Source organism: Puma concolor, chromosome A1 (genome assembly GCF_028749965.1).
Source record: "Puma concolor isolate L17-30 chromosome A1, mPumCon1.1.hap2, whole genome shotgun sequence".
NCBI classification, from domain to species: Eukaryota; Metazoa; Chordata; class Mammalia; order Carnivora; family Felidae; genus Puma; species Puma concolor.
The window spans coordinates 66,724,593-66,745,000 of NC_141667.1; the positions used below are offsets into that span (position 1 = coordinate 66,724,593).

At 37.2% G+C, this 20,408-nt stretch overlaps 1 protein-coding gene across 6 annotated transcripts in view; it reads right to left on the reverse strand.

Moving 5' to 3' along the window:
• UIMC1 (ubiquitin interaction motif containing 1) overlaps positions 1 to 20,408 on the reverse strand; it is a 118,504-nt gene that overhangs the window by 49,823 nt on the left and 48,273 nt on the right. For 3 of the 6 annotated variants that reach the window (XR_015240642.1, XM_086676460.1, XM_086676533.1), the window contains 5 exons: positions 14,184 to 14,308; positions 13,329 to 13,428; positions 12,280 to 13,019; positions 4,897 to 4,961; positions 2,810 to 2,886 (listed from right to left, as the gene is read on the reverse strand). Coding sequence is in view for 5 of the 6 variants with exons in the window: in XM_086676460.1 (XP_086532586.1) it covers positions 2,810 to 2,886; positions 4,897 to 4,961; positions 12,280 to 13,019; positions 13,329 to 13,428; positions 14,184 to 14,308 (1,107 nt within the window). In the remaining variant the exon portion in view is untranslated. Of the gene's footprint in view, positions 1 to 172; positions 252 to 2,809; positions 2,887 to 4,896; positions 4,962 to 12,279; positions 13,020 to 13,322; positions 13,429 to 14,183; positions 14,309 to 20,408 lie in introns of all 6 variants that reach the window. The other 3 variants (XM_086676655.1, XM_086676793.1, XM_086676724.1) reach the window with 3 other exon arrangements.

Consider the following 20,408-nt stretch of genomic DNA (forward strand, 5'->3'; position numbering starts at 1 on the left):
CACAAATATAATGGCCAATATTGGGCAAATAAAGTACCTATAAAATACTGAGGTTATCTTCTCAATCATCAAAGAGGGATTAAACACATTTCTAGTGTTAACTATACTTCTATACCTTATAATTTTTCTCTGAAAAATGAATATGCATGAACACACACACAGATTTTATTACCTTCATGGGAAAAGGCTTACAGTGCATAAACTTCAAAGTCTTCTTTGTCAGGACCCCCCTCTACTTGCTAGATGAGATGCTGCCTGATTCATGAATTGTTTAATAAAACCAAAAAAAAAAGAAAGAAAGAAACTTCTTTGCCAAGTTTCCTTGAGAGTACCAAAAAAGACATTCAGTCTGCTAAAAAAAAATCAGAGCTACTCATTGTTTGCACTACTGTAATGATAAGAAGTCTTTAATTAAGCTTTCTGTAGATGGCTGAAATATTCAACTATAAAGACAAGACAGCATTAGCTCTTTAGAAATAAACAATGCTAGGAGCATATACAATATAGGCATAAGGCTATAATCCTGCTTCTTCAACAAAGTGAGTAACTCTAAAAAGATGTGATAATTCTGAATATCAGATCCCTGGAACTGTCAGAAATATAGGACAACACAAAAAAGGTAAGATGAACTACAACACTCAATCTGTATTTCATTCATTTAGAAAACATCCAGAACTCAAATTTTCCAGAAAATTTAGTTGCATAGCTTCTAAATTATACATTTACAAAGACATTCAGGAATCTGGCTCCATGGAGAAGTAGTTATACTTTCTTAGCAAAAGGAACAGTAATGTAATGAAAACCTTTTACAATCTCATGTAGAAGTGGTTTATGTCAGCAAACAGTTGGACTTAATTAGCAAGCTAATGACAGCAAGTCATGATCATAAAAGTTATCTAACCAAAAAAAAAAAAAAAGTTATCTAACCTCAGTACTGAAGGGCATGCTTTTCCCTCTCATTAACTAGGGCTTTCAAAATTATTGTATTTATAAGGTTCCTCCTGCAAGATCCTAAGGTGACATACATGCCATCATCCTAAACACACTGAGTGGGTGTGTGTGTATATGTACACATACATATGTGGAAGAGATACACACATACATCCAACGGGATGGCATGAATCAGCAATCCAAGACAAAGCAGGGTAAAGTTTTCTTTTCACAAAGATAGCACAGCATCCCTGAGTGCTCCTGCCAAAATCAGAGCACTTGGTAGTGGGGTCTCTCAGCGGGTATCATTAGGCAGTAATCCAAATACATTTTATAAGAATTAAAAAACCACTTTCAATAAAAAACAACATAATTAAACTTTAAAAATAAGAAAGGCCTTTATGATATGCTGCCAAATGTTTATAAATGTTTATAGGTCCTTCCTAGAATAATGTGTAAACTAAGTTTAGGTCTCTAAAGAAAAAAGTTGAAAGAAACCAAAATAAGAAGCTATGTGTCTCTCTGACCCTGATAGGTTATATGAGACCTAAGGGAAAACTAGGTGTGATCTATGGTAACAAGTATGCAACACTTGTTGCCCAAAGAGTTTAAACATTGATAGGAAGTCCCTCAATCTCACATGAATGAGGTTACTGATAAATGTAATGGGCCCCACTTTTAAGAAAGGCAAAACAAGAAAATATAAGCTAAAACAAATTCCTTAAAAAGTAGTGGCTCATTATCACAAAGTAATTTTTCATATTATACAATGATTCAGCTCAAGAGTTCCCTTAGATAATGGGTATCTTAGTTCATTTAAAATTATTTTATGTACCAAGGCGGGGGGATGGGCAAAATGGGTGAAGGGGAGTGGGAAATACAGGCTTCCAGTTATGGAATGAATAACCAGTACAGCACAGGGAATATAGTCTATGGTACCGTAAAAGTGCTTCAGGGTGACAGATGGTAGCTATGCTTGTGGTGACCACAGCATAATGTATAAATTTGCCAAATCACAAGTTGTACACATGAAACTAGTGTAACATTGTATGTTAGCTATACTTCAATTAAAATAAATAAAATCACATTAGCAAAAAAAATTTTAATAAAAGTTTGTTACAATTAAAGCAAAAAAAAATGATTTTGTATGTCAAAATCTATTCATGTACAACCTTGAATGAACATCTCTTGTACCTAAAGTAAGGTACCCCATGTCTTTTCATCTCTACAATTAACAAAAAGCAAAGTACAGTGCTTAACTACGTTAAATGTCTTATCTGAAATTAAAAATAAGTCAATGACAGAACTGTACACAAAATTCAATTTCTGGACTCCCTCTGCAATGAGTAAATGGTATATAAAAATAGTAAAAGGCTGTGAGAAAAATCTGTTTAATGACAGGCATATTTGAGGAAAGTCCAATTTGGAGAACCCATAAACCAAAATATGAAGTCCTCTTGCCTCTCAATGTACAGTTAAATGCTATTCCTGATGTTTTGCTGTCATATCTGATGAGGTTGGTAAGCAAACAAGTAGACAAAAGAGCCATATTAATTTCAAAACTAAAATAGCTCTAAGTGAAGATGAAGAATCAGAGCCAATGTCCATTAAAAAAGTGAGTGCGTACGTATACGTATGTGTATGTGTGTGTGTGTGTATATATATGTGTGTGCATATATGTGTGTATATGTGTGTGTGTGTGTGTATATATATATATGTATATGTATATATATATATATATATATGGAGGAGATATACACACATACATCAATCACACATAAACCTCCTGAAAATGGGCTGGAAAAGTCAGAAAAATTAATTGGCACAAAAAGGTAAGATAGCTAAGGATCAGATTGAGTAAAATCAGTGAAGTGCTTACCAGGACACACAGTGATTTCCTCTGCAGAACTCTCTGGCATAAGGACTGAACTTCTCTTACTGGTCAAAGCAGCAATGCTGAAAAAGAACCAAACCTTAAGTGAATCCCAGTGAACCAAATTAGAACACAAGGCCAAAAGCAATGGTGAGTCATTTACAAGGCCACAGGTAATCTATACCTGCCATCTGATACCACTTGCACAACAGGAGAGCAAGGAATTGGTAGTGAAAACTCCAGGTCAGAAATGAGGAAAACAAACATGCTTACAACTCTGGTTGCAGTGAAATCACTGAACCAAAAGAACCCCCTTTTGGAATATTTACAAAGGAAAGTTGAAGGGTAAGGACTATCTGTGAATACCAAGGAAGACGAAAACTCCACTCCAATGTAAGAATGTCAATGGTGTTTTATAGCCTCCACCTCAGCCTTCTGAAGGTTAGAGATTTGTAAACTCATAAGAGAAAATATGGAGATTCTCCTAACAACACACTAGCTTTTCCCTCACCTTGCAGTTAAATTTCCTCTTTATCTCAAGATGTGGCTTTTTCCAACAAACAAAAAAAATGTAATTCCAAACTGCCCTATAGTAAAGACCTGCCCATACAAGTTGAAAAGCTCTTCTGAGAGTAACATAATTATGAATCACTTCCATCAAACTTCTAGTTTATCCTGCTTGTCCATGGAGTGTAATCTCCTTCTGACACAGGAACACATGGATGAGAAATCTGAGCATCTGAGCTACCCTCCTCATGCTTCACAGAGCTTTATGATTGTTTGATCAAGTATGCAAGAGGACGCTTAAAAACATACAACCCCACATCAACCAAGAACCACAGAGAAGAGAGACTAACCATCACTGGTCCATGATAAATAACTAAATCCTAATAGGAAACCACAAGTGATTTCTCTCTCTAAATAAAACATCTAGTAACATTTGTTATAAACTCTAGCCAGACACAGTTTACTCTGCAGGTAACATTAGGGCTCTATTCAAAGGGTCCATCACAAAACAATTTGCTGACATTTATAAAATGGGCTAATCAATTTGAAGTCAAACCACATTGCCTGCAATTCTAACTCTCTCCTGGTGACAAAGCGTATAATCATTTATTAAAACTTACATCTGCTCTGCACAAGGCTCACCACAACAAAGCACAGAGACCTGCCAGAAGCAGAAGGCCTGCTCCAGTTAAAACCACTTCCAAAATTGTCTTAACAGCAGGAGAATCAAACCAAAACCATTATTCTTCAACTCAGGAAGAAATATCTCCTACTATCAACTTAACCAAAAGCCCAAGAACCACCACCAAATTACAGCAAATGGTAATAGCGCCTCAACTTCCACATGAGAGATGAAGGTCACTCAACACAAAATTAAGCTCTACAGTAATCCCCAAAGGTCAACTACCAGATAAAAGGGAAAAGTCATTGAAAACCTGATCCAGTTGATAATGCAGTTTGTAACCAACCAACCACTATATATTATTAAGGTGAGAAAACTTAAGAAGGTAACCCCATCAATCAATCAATCAGCAAGAATAACTGAGGAGGTAATACAAACACAGCAATTTAAGGAAAAAATGAAAGACAGATTAAAAGTGGCAAAGGACAGGAAGTGAGAGTGACACATATTCTCTGTGACCTGAATAATATGAATAATAAAAAACAAGTCTCAAGAATAGCCTTAAAAGATGTATACAATTTGAATATGCAGATAAAATAAGCATAAGGGAATAAAGAAAGAGGACAGGTGGTCTAGAAGGACTAAAAAAATCTAGAGCTTTCAAATTGGCATAGGAAGCTAGAATAGTTAAAAGAGTAGCAGGATGTAAACACTATTCAGGAATGGTATAAATGGGATATGAGCCAAGATGGCTGGACAAAAAAAAAGTCTCTTCCACTCTAATATTCTAGACTTCTATGAGATACATATTTGAGAACTGGAAGATAATAATCTCTCTTGGTTTGTGTTTATAAAGGAGCTAAAAGATCCCTGACAAGCTGTCCCTATACAGTCTCACTAATGTCGTTCATCTCTCTTATTCTGGCACCATCAGAGAATTCAGACACATAACATATAAACTTACCTTTGTGAGGCAGGTACAGAGTTTCCTTCTTCAGAAGTTTCTTCAACAAATAGCCCTTGGGAAGACTGCAAAGAAATATATAACATCCTAAATATACAGGCACAGATGAACTCGTCTGTCCTCTATTAAAAAAATAAAATTAATTGCTCAACACTATTAATCAGCAATTAGCAATAAGAATAAAACATTTTACATAAGTAAGTTTCAGTAAAAAGAGCACATCTTATGGAGTGAGAACACTGGGTTTTAGATCCCAAGTGGATCACACATCAACTCTGTAATCTAGGATAAGTCACATCTCAATCTGTTTCCTCATCTTAAAACGGGTATTAATGACGGCCTCACAGAGCATTATTGTGAGAATTTAAAAATATGTATGATGTACTTTGTAAAATGTAAGACATATGAATATTAATTGTGAGTCAAATGAATTATGATTTCAAAAAAGCAATTACAGGAGCGTCTGGGTGACTCAGTCAGTTAAGCATCTGACTTTGGCACAGGTCATGATCTCACAGTTCATGAGGTCAAGCCCTGCATTGGGCTCTGTGCTGTCAGCGTGCAGAGCCTGCTTCAGATCCTCTGTCTCATTTCCGTCTCTCTCTGCCCCTCCCCGGCCTGCACTGTCTCTCTCAAAATAAATAAGTAAACTTAAAAAAAAAATTCATAACAGGGTGCCTGGGTGGCTCAGTCGGTTAAGCATCTGACTTCAGGTCAGGTCCGGGATCTCATGGTTCATGCATTCAAGCCCTGCATCAGGCTCTGTGCTGACAGCTCAGAGCCTAGAGCCTGCTTTGGATTCTGTGTCTCCCTCTCTCTGCCCCTTACTCGCTCACGCTCTCTCTCTCTAAAATAAACATTAAAAAAAATTTTTTTAAATACATAACATCAAAAAAATTATAAAGCTTTTGTTGTGGATAGAGAAAATACAGAGAAAAGCCCAGTTTCCAATGGACATATTCTGTTGCAAAAAACAATGCAATCTGTAAAAGATGTCTAAGTACAACCAGGTCATAAAACAGACCATCCCAACAGGAAGGTTATAAAGGTTCCTTTTGCTACAAATCTGCCACTATCGTTTTAATATCTGGCTACAGGGATATCTTTCAAGAAATGTAACAAAAAAGGGGCGCCTAGGTGGATCAGTCGGTTAAGCTGTGGACTTTGGCTCAGGTCATGGATCTCACAGTTTGTGGGTTCAAGCCTCACATTGGGCTCTATGCTGACAGCTCAGAACCTGGAGCCTGCTTGGGATTCTGTGTCTCCCTCTTTCTCTGCCCCTCCCCTACTCACACTCTGTCTTTCTCTCTCAAAAATGAATAAATGTTAAGGAAAATTTTAATTTAAAAAATGTAACAAATAGGGACTAGATTAAAAAAAGATTATTTTCTATGATTAATAGTAAAGTTGGTACAAATGTCAACTCATTAAATGTAGGTGCACATAAGAGCACAGAAACTTCCCTAAGAGCACAGCTGCCTTAGGGAAATTTCTGAAGAAGGGCCTGAGCTATAAGGCTTCTTCCAATAGATATAAAGCTACTGGCTGTAGTTTTCAGGGTCTCCTAACAGGATATAAATAACCTAAACAAGCTAAGCATCTCTGTACCAGTCAGGCAAATGATAAAATATACTAAAAAACAGAAATAGCTGAGATGAAACTTCATTCAAAGGAAAGATAAAGCTGTACAATGATCAGGAATGCAATCATCATGAAAAATGAGGGTTAAACAAAACTGACAAAAGGACTAAAATACGACAGCAATAAATAGTCACCTGAGTATTTGTTTGAAATCAGTAGTGACGAAACACTGATTACTAAAATTTTTTTTAAAAATTTAAAAAGGTAAATACTGACACCTAGTGTCCATTTAGTAGATTTTACTCTCTTAGAAGGACTAGTTGAATAAACTTGAGCTTCAGAATCAATCAAGGCAATTAAGTTAAAAGATACCTGCACCTCTACCTTAGACTAAAAGCATATCTACCTTTCTCAGTGTTTTGTTTTAATTATTATACGCCTATTATGTGCCAAGCCTATGCAAATCACTTTAAAATGCATTATCTCCTTTAATCATCATAAGAACCTTGTGAGGCAGAAACTATTATTTTAGAAATGAGGTAAGTGAAACTTTGACAGGTTAAATAATTTACCCAAAATTAGAGCTGGCTAAAAGTGGAGCTGAAATCCGACTCCAAAATCCATGTTCTAACCATTATTGTTATATTGTTTACTCAAGTAATACTCCTACAATCATTTCAACACAGAATCTCAAAAATGTCATTTCAATAAATCATTTCTTCAAGTTTATTTCTTTTGAGAGAGAGTGAGCAAGCGAGAGAGGACGAACCAGCAGGGGAGGGGCAGAGACAAAGGGGGACAGAGGATCTGAAACAGGCTCCACGCTGAAAGCAGAGAGCCCAATGCAATACTCACAAACTGTGAGATCATGGCCTAAGCCAAAGTCAGAGGCTAAACCGATTGAGCCACCCAGGCACCCATCAATAAATCATTTTTAATTTCTAAACTTACACCTCTGTGGCAGCATTCTGAACATAGGGGTAAAGTGAAGTTCTTCCAGAATATGAAAATAACATAGCAAAATAAGCAAACAAAACTTGAATACCCAAATCTAATCAAGGTGAACAGGGACACATGATATGAATACAACTTTAAGGAAGCTGTGGCCTAATCAAGACACTGCATTCTGCCTGAAGAAATAACATGTTAATGAAAAAGGGGTGATATGAATCTAAAAAAGAAAAATCCAAAAATTCAGAATCAAGCAGTGTCATCAACACCATGGCCTGGGAAGTAAAAATTAACAGACACATCATCTGGTCACTATAGAAATGTCTTCTGTTACCAGGTATTAGTAGCTTACCAGGTCTTTCCATAAACTAGCTGCATCATCCATTAAAATTACTATTTTCTGATTACTATTTTCAGCCTTCTAGATACCTTCATCCTAGAAGAAGGCTCAATGGACGGTGAACCTGAATATTCTGGTCACCAAAAACATCTATCTTCCATAATAAATCAGCAAACTGTCATCTGGTGTACAAGTCAGCTTGAAGTTTGACTTGTCAACATCAGTTCTCACACCCCCACATAATCTGGCCATTTCTGAAAAATAAATTCCAGTATCTGGACTGAAAAATTAAGGATCAGACCCTGAAGAGTAGCGACCACATCAATATACTACTCCTCCACCTCCCGGCTGTATGGCCATCAAGATGATCTTTCCATCTTCACTAACAACCTCTCTATTGTTGCTGTGATGCCAGAAACTAGCTATCTGATTCGAAAGCTTTTAAAACCTTCATGTATACTAAAGCAATTTGCCTCAAAGTGAATGTTTTTAAGTCCCTATTTCTAGAAATCTTTTGCTATCTCTATCAACCAAGGAGTCTCATATATGGGCAGCTCCAGCAAAGTCATAATCAATAGAAAATGTTTAATAAACATGTAAATTCTTTCTACCCACAGTTCCTAAAAGCAAAAAACCAAGTGGTAAAATTACAACTGTAAGATTTTCATTATTTGCCTATAAAATTTGCAAGTTTGTTTGTTTTGTTTTTTACAGATCCTATTCTGTGTTGGCAAGACTGACCTAGGCATTCTCATACATTACTGTAAGGAAGGAGTACACATTTGAGCAACCTTTCCAAAACGCAACTTGGCAATAAATAGTAAGACCTTTTTTTATGTTTGCAGCTCTTTAACCCAGAATTTTTCTTGCTCCCTACCCCTAAGGACACTAATTTTAAATAGAACAAAGTTTTACTTAAGAAAGATGTTTACCACAACCAAAATATCTAGCAGTATGAAAAGGGTTAAAATATGATAAATTCATAAGCCAGACTATTATGCAGTCATTAAAAAAGTGAAATCTACAAATGATTTTAATATCATAAGAAAATGTGTACATAATGTTAACATAAAAATACAAAAATATAATATTATAGACACTGTACAAAAATAGGTATAGAAGATGAAGGAGTATATCACTAGATGGTAGGACCCTGAATGTTATCAACTTTATTCTTTAAACTTTTCAGGGGCGCCTCGGTGGCACAGTCAGTTAAGCGTCCGACTTCAGCCAGGTCACGATCTCGCGGTCCGTGAGTTCGAGCCCCACGTCAGGCTCTGGGCTGATGGCTCAGAGCCTGGAGCCTGTTTCCGATTCTGTGTCTCCCTCTCTCTCTGCCCCTCCCCTGTTCATGCTCTGTCTCTCTCTGTCCCAAAAATAAATAAACGTTGAAAAAAAAAAATTTAAACTTTTCAATATTTTTCAACAGTTCTAAGTCATTTCTAAAATTAATGTTAATGACAGTGACTATATGGATACTTACTAGTTTGTCTGCCTGGTCTCTTTTTTTGCTAAAGACAGTCCATCACCCCTCCCACTATATTATAGCAGTGGACTTAGTCACTTGTACAATTTGACACAGACCACACATCAGGCCACAGTAAGCTGGGCTGGTGAAGGCTACTAACCCCAAATGGGCCATAAGTCCTTTCTTAGAATTTGAAATTGGAACTGAAAGAGAATAAATCTCCTATAACCTGCATTTAAGTTTGGAAGCTGTAGGATCAGTGTCTTCCACCTACCATTGTGAAAGAGAAGCCAAGAAAGCCAATATGTAGGGAGAACAACAAAGCAGATACCACAATATAGCAATTAGATATAGAAAAATTACAGATAACATCGCAGACCTTGTCCAGGCTTAGATACCATCCTGTTTTAGAATTTATGAGGCACCCTGTTTCCTCATGATAAAGTCCTCTTTTTTTTTTTTTAAATATTTCCCATTTATTTTTGAGAGAGACAGAGTGAGAGCGGGGGAGGGGCAGAGAGAGGGAGACACAAAAACTGAAACAGACTCCAGCCCCAAGCTGTCAGCACAGAGCCTAACATGGGGCCAAACCCACAAACTGCAAGATCATGACCTGAGCCAAAGGTGGACACTCAACCAACTGAGCCACCCAGGCGCTCCGAGATAAAGTCTTCTTTTTTAATTAAACTAGCTTGATTTGATTGCTTGTGGCCAAATAGTACTTACTATCTATAGTATTTGGTGGCCAGGTTCAGGGAAGTTAGAGAACTTCAGTCTGTATAGTGCCCCCATCATCCTTGAGCTGGTACTCATACACTGCGGTTCCAAAGTCGCTGCTTTCAAACCTTAGAACTTGACAAAAGGCTACGCTCTACAACTCTAGTCCCTGGGATTTTCAAGCTAACAACTTGAATTACAATCAATCAGTCAACAAATACAATAAATAAATGTTCATTTATAGAGCTAATTTATTCTCTTAAGGGGAAGTATCTCTGAATTACAAAGAACTAACAAACAAACATGTTATCACAAGCACAATCTAACTTTCCTTTGGAAAAGAGGTAAGTCACTAGAAGAATTGTTAAGAAAAATACTTTCCCTTCCCTTACAGCAAAATTGCCAGAATGTGGATGAAGAAGGCTGCTGAGGAAGAATGATTCCCATAGGTACCCTCAATGAATGCTGTTCTGGTCCCTTAGAGAGAACTACCATTTACTGAGTGCCTATAATCTCCTAAGCATCATACTAGACATTTTACATAATTCACTTTAATCATTAAAACTACTGTAAGACATGAATTACTATTCTCATTTTACAAATGTAAAACTGAGATTCACAAAGGTTAAATAGCTTGCTCAAAGATATACAGTTACTAAAACACAAAAGTCAAAATTCAAACTGCAAATCCAGGTTCTCTACACTATGCTGTGAAATTTCTCATAGCTAAAAAATCATTTCTTGAACTCTTATCATAAGAGACAGAATAGGATAACAGCAAAACAAAACCAAAAACTGAGAGCCCAAAAATAAAAATAGTAACAAACAGCATACGCATAGAAAAGAATACTCCAAATTTAAACTTTCAGTTTATACATTATAATTATATATTGTGTATAGTATATAACTATGTATATTATAATTATATGATTGCTTTTATAATATCTAGAGAAAAAATAGAATATAAGCTTTGATATATAATACAATCTAGATATATCAGAAAAAAAACTGAAAAGGCAACCTAAATGTTCCCAAATAGGCGATTGTTTTTTGGTAAATTATAGAAAACCACCACAAGCAAAATAAAAAATATACCATCATGTGGGGGGGAAATAAACTGGAAAACTACCCTTCCTATTAAAAAGGACCACTTCCTCTAATATGTAAAGGGTGCCTACAAACCACTAAGAAAAAAACTGTTGAAAAAGAAAAATGCCCATAAAATCTAAACAGCCAGAAGAGGAAATATAAATGGGTTTCAACTGCACACACAATAAAAGAAAAGCAATTTAAGACTGTACTGAGATAGTATTTTTCATTCCTCAGATTGGCAAAGATCAAAAAGTCCTAATAGTACTGATTTGGTATGGTTAAGGGAAGCTGGTACTCATACACTGCTGTGAGTATAAATTTATACAACATCTATGGAAGGCAATTTGGCAGTAGCTAACAAAACTGTAAATGCATATATCCTTTGATCCACCAATTATATCTACAAGAAATTATGCAAATATCTCCCATGTGGATGAAACATCTTTATACAAGAGTAATCAGTGCAATAGTGTTTGTAAAATATCAGACACCTAAAAGTCAACCAATAGGGGCACTGGATAAAATTCATCCATACACAGTGTATTACACATCCAAAATAAGGAAGAAATTCCTTATGTACAGTTATGGAACAATCTCAGAAAGATTTCAATGAAAAAAGCAAGGTGCAGAATAATGTGTAGAGTATGGAAAAAGAGTATGTATACTCATTTGCTGGTACTACATAAAATATCTTAGAAGAATACACTGGAAGCTAGCAATATAGGTGGACTTGAGGGAAGGGACCTGGTTGGCTGGGGAAGGGGATAAGTGACAGACTTTTCATTGACATCTTTTTGAATTCTGGGCCATGTGAATATTATTACCTATTCAAAAACTTAACTTTTTAGAAATAATAAAATTTTAAAACACAAAGTATAAATTATGACACATCCATATAATAATGTTTTCAAATACACTTAATGAATCAGAAAAGATTTAAGATAAACTATTAAGTGGGGAAAAGAAATAAAGCTTATACACAAGAGTCTTCATTTTGTTGAAAAATTTAAAAATAACATGTTAAAATGCACAGAAATAATGATGATTGCCTCTTGGCGCTGAGATTATGGATAATTTTTTTCTTCCTTACACTCTCCCATACTTTCCTAATTCTCCATAGTGAGCATGTGTTACTTTAAAATCAGGAAAAAAGACCACAAAAAGAACAAATAGCTATAATTCTTGTTTAACTTGTGAATAAATCATCCTTAATCACAGCATCACTGACCCTTACCTGACCATGACTGGTTGTTGGTTCTTCCTCCAACAAAAGTTTCTCTTTCAAGCTTTTAATTGGGCTTTCTTGGAAATCCTTGGTTTTTGAGTGCCAGACAGATGCCCTAGACTCCTGCCTCTCCTCTTTGTCTTCATCTCCCATATCTTCTGAGATGTCTTCATTTTTTTCACTAGCCTGATCTCCTTGGCCACATTCATTCTGGATCAGAGAAGGAGGTCTAGGTAACACTGGTTCCCCAAACACTTTTTTTTTAAAGAGCTGACTCTGAGCCATTTTTAGGCTCTTCTGATAAACCTCCAACTGGCAGAGAATGACCTTGGTATATTGGTTAGGGTCTACTCCAGCAGGGCAAAATGGAATACCCCAGAAGTAGTGCACAGTGCCCCCAACATCGAGACCTTTGGCATCTGCTTGGGTAAGCAGACAGTGCCTAGACGTGTCCCCCCTACCCTGGGCAGCTTTGTGAAAAGCACAACCCCTCCCAGTACTTTCCTGTGGCTTCCCACACTGTGTGTGCTCAGCCAAGTGGCCAATACATCTGTCAAAACATTTAACGTTCTCATTCTCAAACACTGGCTGGCTTGACTGATCCCAGCTTCCTGAGCTGCCAAAGACCGGCTCCTCTTCAGTGTTTTCAGTGTGGTCCCAAGGCTCCTCTCTTTCCTCAGCCTCGTTTCCCTGACTGATATGTGAGCCTTTAAACAGTGATGGAGGTACCAGCTGCCATATGCCTGTAGGTATTTGAGAAAAAGTAGGGCTAAGGACAAACTGTTCTTCGTTAAGAGGGCTTGGTAAGTTATCACTTACCAAGAATTACATAATGTGGGTAAAAGGCTCTTCTTTGTGTTTAACCAAATGTTGACTTCCTTGGAGATAAAAGTATGCTGGATATTAGTGAGATCTCAACTACTTTCAGATTTAACCTCTTTAATACCACACCAAAGGGATTTGGGGCATTTCTGTATATCTACTCTCAGCATGAGATCCCTGTGATATAGTTATACTTGATGAGTGGGAGGAGTCAGAACAGGGAGACATGCCTTCAGTGGTCCCAGAGTCTGTGGTTTTCTCTTGGTGGGACTGTGAAGATGGTCCAGTTGCCAGAGGTCGAGATTTGGTAGCAGAAGCATCAGAAGGCCGGCAACTCTGAAACAAGTGATCCCACACCAGACCAGGTTTATTATTAAAATAGCTATACATGAAGGGTCACAGGAAGGACAAAATGGGGAGGCCACTGTCCCTAAGAGATTCTCCTTTCCAAAATGCAGATGCTCAATTCAAATGACTTCTACAATGTGTACTGAATGCCTACTATGTGCAAAATGCTATACTAGATCACTATACTACATCCTTTTCTAATATAGAGACATGAATGACATAAAGGATGGCTCAGGACCTCCTACTGGCAAATAACCTTCACATTTAAAATAATTTCAACTATACATATTCAAATCACAATTTAACATTATTTGAAAAAATTTTAATTGCTCATTCTTTCTTTCCATAACTCACTTCTAGTTTCTCATTGCCTTTGCTCTCCCCAAAACACAGGGGAAGTAAGCACCTCATCTTGCTTCCTTTTGGTTTCTTGGGACTTGGTAACTCTTTTCGGAAGCTGCCAACTACTATGATCCTCTTAAACCATATACTGAAAATCTTGTGGGGTGGAAGAAAACTCTTTCATTTAAATTAACAAAACACTTCAAATTGGATTCACCAACAATTCAACAAACACTTTAAAATTATTATGGGAAATATTTGTTAGTTGAAAACCTTATGAACTACTACAGAGAGTTCCTAATGCAACTGTAATACTGCAGAAGTAAAAAACAAAAAACAAAAACAACAAAAAATTAACTTCTGATCAACCCTCACAAACTTTTCGAACATAGCATATTTACATTCAGGCTTTCTGCAATGGCTTTCCTCAAGAGTTCCTCTTCTTCCTCCTCTTGGCTGTTCATCTCCCTAGCTTCCTGCTCACTCATTTTGAGAGCCAGAGCAAACTGTTCTTCTTCTGTCATTTCTGTAAGAGGATAAGACAAAAAGAGGAAAGGAACAGCACAAACACTGAATAAGCATGGAAGCAAGAAAACAAAATTATTAAACTTTTCGAGTGAAAACACTACAGACCATTTAGTACAATTTCATAATCTTATAAATGAGGGGGGACACCTGGGTGGCTCAGTCAGTTAAGCGTCTGACTTCAGCTCAGGTCACGATCTCATGGTCTATGAGTTTGAGCCCCACGTTCAGCTCTATGCTGACAGCTCAGAGCCTGGAGCCTGCTTCGGAGTGTCTCCCTCTCTCTCTGCCCCTCCCCCACTCACACTCTGTCTCTCCCTGTCTCTCAAAATTGAATGTTAAAAAAATTAAAAAAAAAAAAAATCTTATAAATGAGGAAAGACCTAAACGTAAGGTATTGGCCAAGAAAAATAGCAGTTGTTTCAATAAAAATCCTGGGTTAACTAGACTGTAAACTCCCATAAAGGGAGCGTTTTTGCCTACGTTGTTCACTGTTGCATAAAAGAGTGCCTGGCACCTGACAGAAACTCAACAAATATTTGGCAAATGAATGAAAAAATTAAAAAAACTGGCTCCCATTCCAGGACTTTTTGCTACATATCACATTGCTTTGTGCTCAACACTCAACCAGAAGAATTTTATTCTTCAAAATCCTCTGATTTACCCAGTAGAAAAGAACATCCCTAGTGACCAGAATGTGATCTCCAAACACAATTTCCCATTAAAAGCAACTAGGGTATCTTTGAGAAAGGTACCATGGCTGATATAAAAGTATAGTGGCTGATTCCAAGTCTGGAGCAAGAAATGTAAAAAAACAAAATTAGCTAGAATATCTGTTGCGAGCAAGGTATCTATCAGACATTACTAGGGTCATATCAAAAGAACTTAATAGCCAACTTTTAAGTTGGCCAAAAATTGAACAATTGGCCAAAAAGTGAACTGGAAAATCAGTAAGAATAATGAATACAATGAACTAAGATATTAAATGTGTTTAAATCTATGAGTTCATAATGACACTCAGAAAATAAGGCATCAATTCTAACCAAATTATAGAATTAACACAATCCCAATCAAAATCCCAACAAGCTTGATTAATGGAACATAATAGAAAATTCAGAAATAGATGCACACATTGATTTTCGACAAGAACAAGTTTTTCTTTTTTTTTTAATTTTTTTTTTTTAACGTTTATTTATTTTTGAGATCGAGAGAGACAGAGCATGAACAGGGGAGGGGCAGAGAGAGAGGGAGACACAGAATCTGAAACGGGCTCCAGGCTCTGAGCAGTCAGCACAGAGCCCGACGTGGGGCTCGAACTCACGGACCGTGAGATCATGACCTGAGCCGAAGTCGGACGCTCAACTGACTGAGCCACCCAGGCCCCCCAAGAACAGGTTTTTCAACAAACAGTGCTAGAACAACTGTATATCCATCAAAAAAATTATCCTCAGCTCTGACCTCATACTATATACAAAAATTAACTCAAAATGGATCACACAACTAAATATAAAAGCTAAAACTATAAAAATTCTAGAAGAAAACCTAAGTGAAAATCTTTGTAATCTTGGGGTAGTCAAAGATTGCTTATACAAGACCCAGAAAGAAAAAAGCATACAAGAAAAAAATGGACCTAATAATAATTTAAATCTTAAGAATAAATAAGCCACAAAATGGGAGCACATATTCACAACACACACACACACACACACACACACACACACACACAATCTGATAGGGGTGTCTGGGTAGCTAAGTTGGCTGAGCGTCCAACTCTTGATTTCTGCTCAGGTCATCATCTCACAGTCATGAGATCCAGCCCCACGTCAAGCTCTGCACCGAGCACGGAGCCTGCTTACGATCCTCTCTCTCTCTCTCTGGCTGAGCGTCCAACTCTTGATTTCTGCTCAGGTCATCATCTCACAGTCATGAGATCCAGCCCCACGTCAAGCTCTGCACCGAGCACGGAGCCTGCTTACGATCCTCTCTCTCTCTCTCTCTCTCTCTCTCTCTCTCTCTCTCTCTTTCCCCCTGCCCCTCTCCCCCACTCATGCACTTTCCCTCTCTCTAAAATAAAAAAAAAGAAAATAAATAAATAAATAAAATCTGATAAAGAACTTACATCCAAAATATACAAAAAATCCCTACAATTTAATAAAACAAGCAATCTAAGTTTTAAAATAATAAGCAAAGGGGCGCCTGGGTGGCGCAGTCGGTTAAGCGTCCGACTTCAGCCAGGTCACGATCTCGCGGTCCGGGAGTTCGAGCCCCGCGTCAGGCTCTGGGCTGATGGCTCAGAGCCTGGAGCCTGTTTCCGATTCTGTGTCTCCCTCTCTCTCTGCCCCTCCCCCATTCATGCTCTGTCTCTCTCTGTCCCAAAAATAAACAAAAAAACGTTGAAAAAAAAAATTTAAAATAATAAGCAAGGATTCTAAACAGATACTTCAGAAAGGAAAATACTGGAATGACCAATAAGCACACGAAAAAATCATTAGTCATCAAAAAAATGCAAATTAAAATGCAAATTAACATGTTACTAGAATAGCTAAAGTGAAAAAATTCCTATCAAAATCACTAAATCATTTAAAAATTTTTGATTACATCATTTATGTTCAATTTAAGAGAAACAAGAACCATATAACGCACAACAAATCTGAGATCTTTGTAATACTGTTTTTCAAAACACCCTATTCCCTAAAGGTTCTGGAGACATGAGGCTTTGCTACATTAACTGAAGTATTCTCCAGATTCTGCCCTCTTGCTACACCATTAGAACAAGAACTTTAATACAGTAACATAGTATGATTCTGTTTTCTAATATACAAGAACTCTAGAGGCAGACTGCCTGGGTTTAAATCTTGATTTTACTTCTTTAGTGTCTAGATTTCAGTATCTTACTTATCCTGTATACCTGGACACTGGTGCTGGTCTTTGATAATCTCCCTCCCTACTTTTATTTTGCTTCTTTTAATCTGCTGTGGACATGCATGTAGAGTAAATATACTCCTGACTTTAGGGATTGTCAGATAAATACCATGATTCCGTAATACTTGTTTTAGGTCGCACATACATAAACTTGAGGTAGTAATATTTAAGGCTGTTATGAAAATTAATTTAATACATGTAGAAAGCTTAGAATAGTACTTGGCACATAGCAAGCATCCAATAACTGCTAATTATTATTAATTAATAATTAAATAATGCATTGTCATTATATATTATTTAAAGAAATCCAAAACTTCAATTCAGATTATCAGTCATTTTACACATATTTTACTGACAGCATACAACCACATAACTTGACAAAGCCACCATTACATATTTAATTTAACCACAATCAGAATTAGTTACTGTCTTTCACTAGTACCATCTCTTATTTTCACACAGCAACCATGATCTGAGACTAAAATCCAAGAAGCATCACTGTTGACTAGGATTCATTTTACCTGACCTCTCACCTATAGAAGAATCCAACCACTAGAAGAAAGGGAAAAACAAACTTTTTCCTGGGAGCATACACCTTTAAGGAAAATATCAGCAACTGTCAACCTTAGAATCTCCAAATGAATGGACCTGCCCAGATTATCAAATGATTCTGCTAAGCTAAACACACAGTAGTGCACAATTTGTATAAAGCTGATTATGCTGATCATAATTTATGATGATTAACATCTCCCAACATTCAGGTTAGCCTCCCACTGAGACATACAAACAGGCTGTTAACGATCCAGATCACAAATTTAGATAGTACATCAAGAGAACCTGTATAATTTGGGGGTATTTGAAATGGCTGAAAGGGAACATTTCATATAAAAGAAAATAAGATAAATCATTTTCGCACCCAAATCTTCTCCTAAGAACTTTCTTTTCCAAAACAGATATAGCTCTGTACTGTAGTGAGGCTGATATACCTATATATTGCCACTTACAGTGTAAATGTGTAAAATACTTTTGAAAGGCACCATGTAACCCCTATAGATGTGCATTCTCAAACAAAGTGATACGACTTCTAGGAAATGACCCTAGGCAGTCACTGAAGAGAAGCAGAATACACAAAAAGATGTCCACGACACTAGCATCTATAAGAGCACTGACTTAAACACAGACAATGGTTAAGTAAACTATGGCATGTTACATGTTTTCACTCATACGTGGATTCTGAAAAACTCAACAGAAGACCAGGGGTAGGGGAAGGGGGGAAAAAAAGTTACAGAGAGGGAAGGAGGCAAACCATAAGAGACTCTTAAATACTGAGAACAAACTGAGGGTTGATGAGGGGTGGGGGGAGGGGAAAGTGGGTGATGGGCATTGAAGAGGGCACCTGTTGGGATGAGCAACTGGTGTTGTATGGAAACCAATTTGACAATAAATTTCAGGAAGGAAGGAAGGAAGGAAGGAAGGAAGGAAGGAAGGAAGGAAGGAAGGAAGGAAGGAAGGAAGGAAGGAAGGAGAAAGAAAGAAAGAAAGAAAGAAAGAAAGAAAGAAAGAAAGAAAGAAAGAAGAAAGAAAGAAAGAAAGAAAAAGAAAGAGAAAGAGAAAAGAAAGAAAATAATAAAAACTATGGCATGTTAACTCAAGAGACTCAGATGTTGTTATCAAAATGCTAATTGCAAAGACATACAAAAATGATAAACTGTACAAAAGTCAAATGAAAAACTATAATGGAGACAACACAACCAACTTCTGGTTCCACATGTAAGGAGCTTAAAAGTTGCCACTCTGTCCTAACAAGAAGTGAAAATCTCTTCAGAGACTAAAAAATCAACAACTCTTCTTTGATCCATGAGGGAAGAACACAGAGCAAACAACTGCCCCCAAGATAAAGAGATGGAGAGGGGAATACAGGGAGTCATGGTTTATCAGAGCAAGAGATTCAACAGCAGAAACCGCCACAGAAACCAGTGCCAGGGTAGAAAACTATAAACCATAATTGACAAATTACTGGAGGCTCAGTGCATAGAAGTCTGAGTGTTAAAAACTCCACAGGAACTCCATCATAGCAACCACCCCACCCCAAAGTTTGTGAACTTTACCTCCAAGGGCTCAACTAGGTTCTCACAATAAAAATAGCAGAAATTTCATCTTGAGCATCCAACAGACGGAGAGAAAAAGGAAATAATTTGAAATATGTCAGAGTACTCCCTTCTTTTTAAGAAGGTCTGCCCTAGGTCAAACTAGTTAACCAGAGCCTACAATGACAGGGTATTATCAGTGTCTGACCTGTAAGAAGCGAAAGTACAAAATTCCAACTTTCTCTAGCCATCTTGTCCCACATAAAGGAAGTGAGGGGAGAAAAACCGAGAAATAACTTACGAAGTTCACAGTACAGAGGCACAGATTCACTGACAGACTGAGACCTAACCACAGAACTATAGAATACTTTCCCATGGGGCACTTGCATGGCTCAGTCAGTTAAGCATATGACTCTTGATTTCACCTCAGGTCATGATCTCACTGCGAATTCATGAGTTTGAGCCCCGCATCGGGATCTGTGCTGACAGTGTAGTGGGATTCTCTCTCCCTCTCTCTCTGCCTTTCCCCTGCTCACTCTCTCTCAAAATAAATCAATAACGTTTAAAAAAAAAAAAAGATTATAGAATACTTTCCCTACTTCCACACCTTACCAACATGTTATCAAAAACCCATTCATAACTATTTCTTTCTACCCAGTACATCATGTCCAGCTATCAAGTGGAAATTACAGGGGCGCCTGGGTGGCTCAGTCAGTTGAGCATGCAACTCTTGATTTTGGCTCAGGTCATGATCCCAGAGTCATGAGATCAAGCACCATGTGAGGCTCTGCACTGAGCATGGAGCCTGCTTAAGATTCTCTCTCTCTCCCCGCCACCCCTTGCCCCTCTCCTGCATGTGTGTTCTCTCTCCAAAATTAAAAAAAAAAAAAAACCCTAATTAAAGAAGTGTTTATATACAAGGCATAATAAAAGGCATAAAAACACAACTTGAAGAGACAGAGTAATAATTAGAACCAGACATGGCAGAGATACTAGAATTATCAGACTGGGAATTTCAAACAACTACGATTAATATACTAAGCAATCTTAGTACAGACCCCTTAGTATATTTAGAGAGCATGCAAGTAGAAA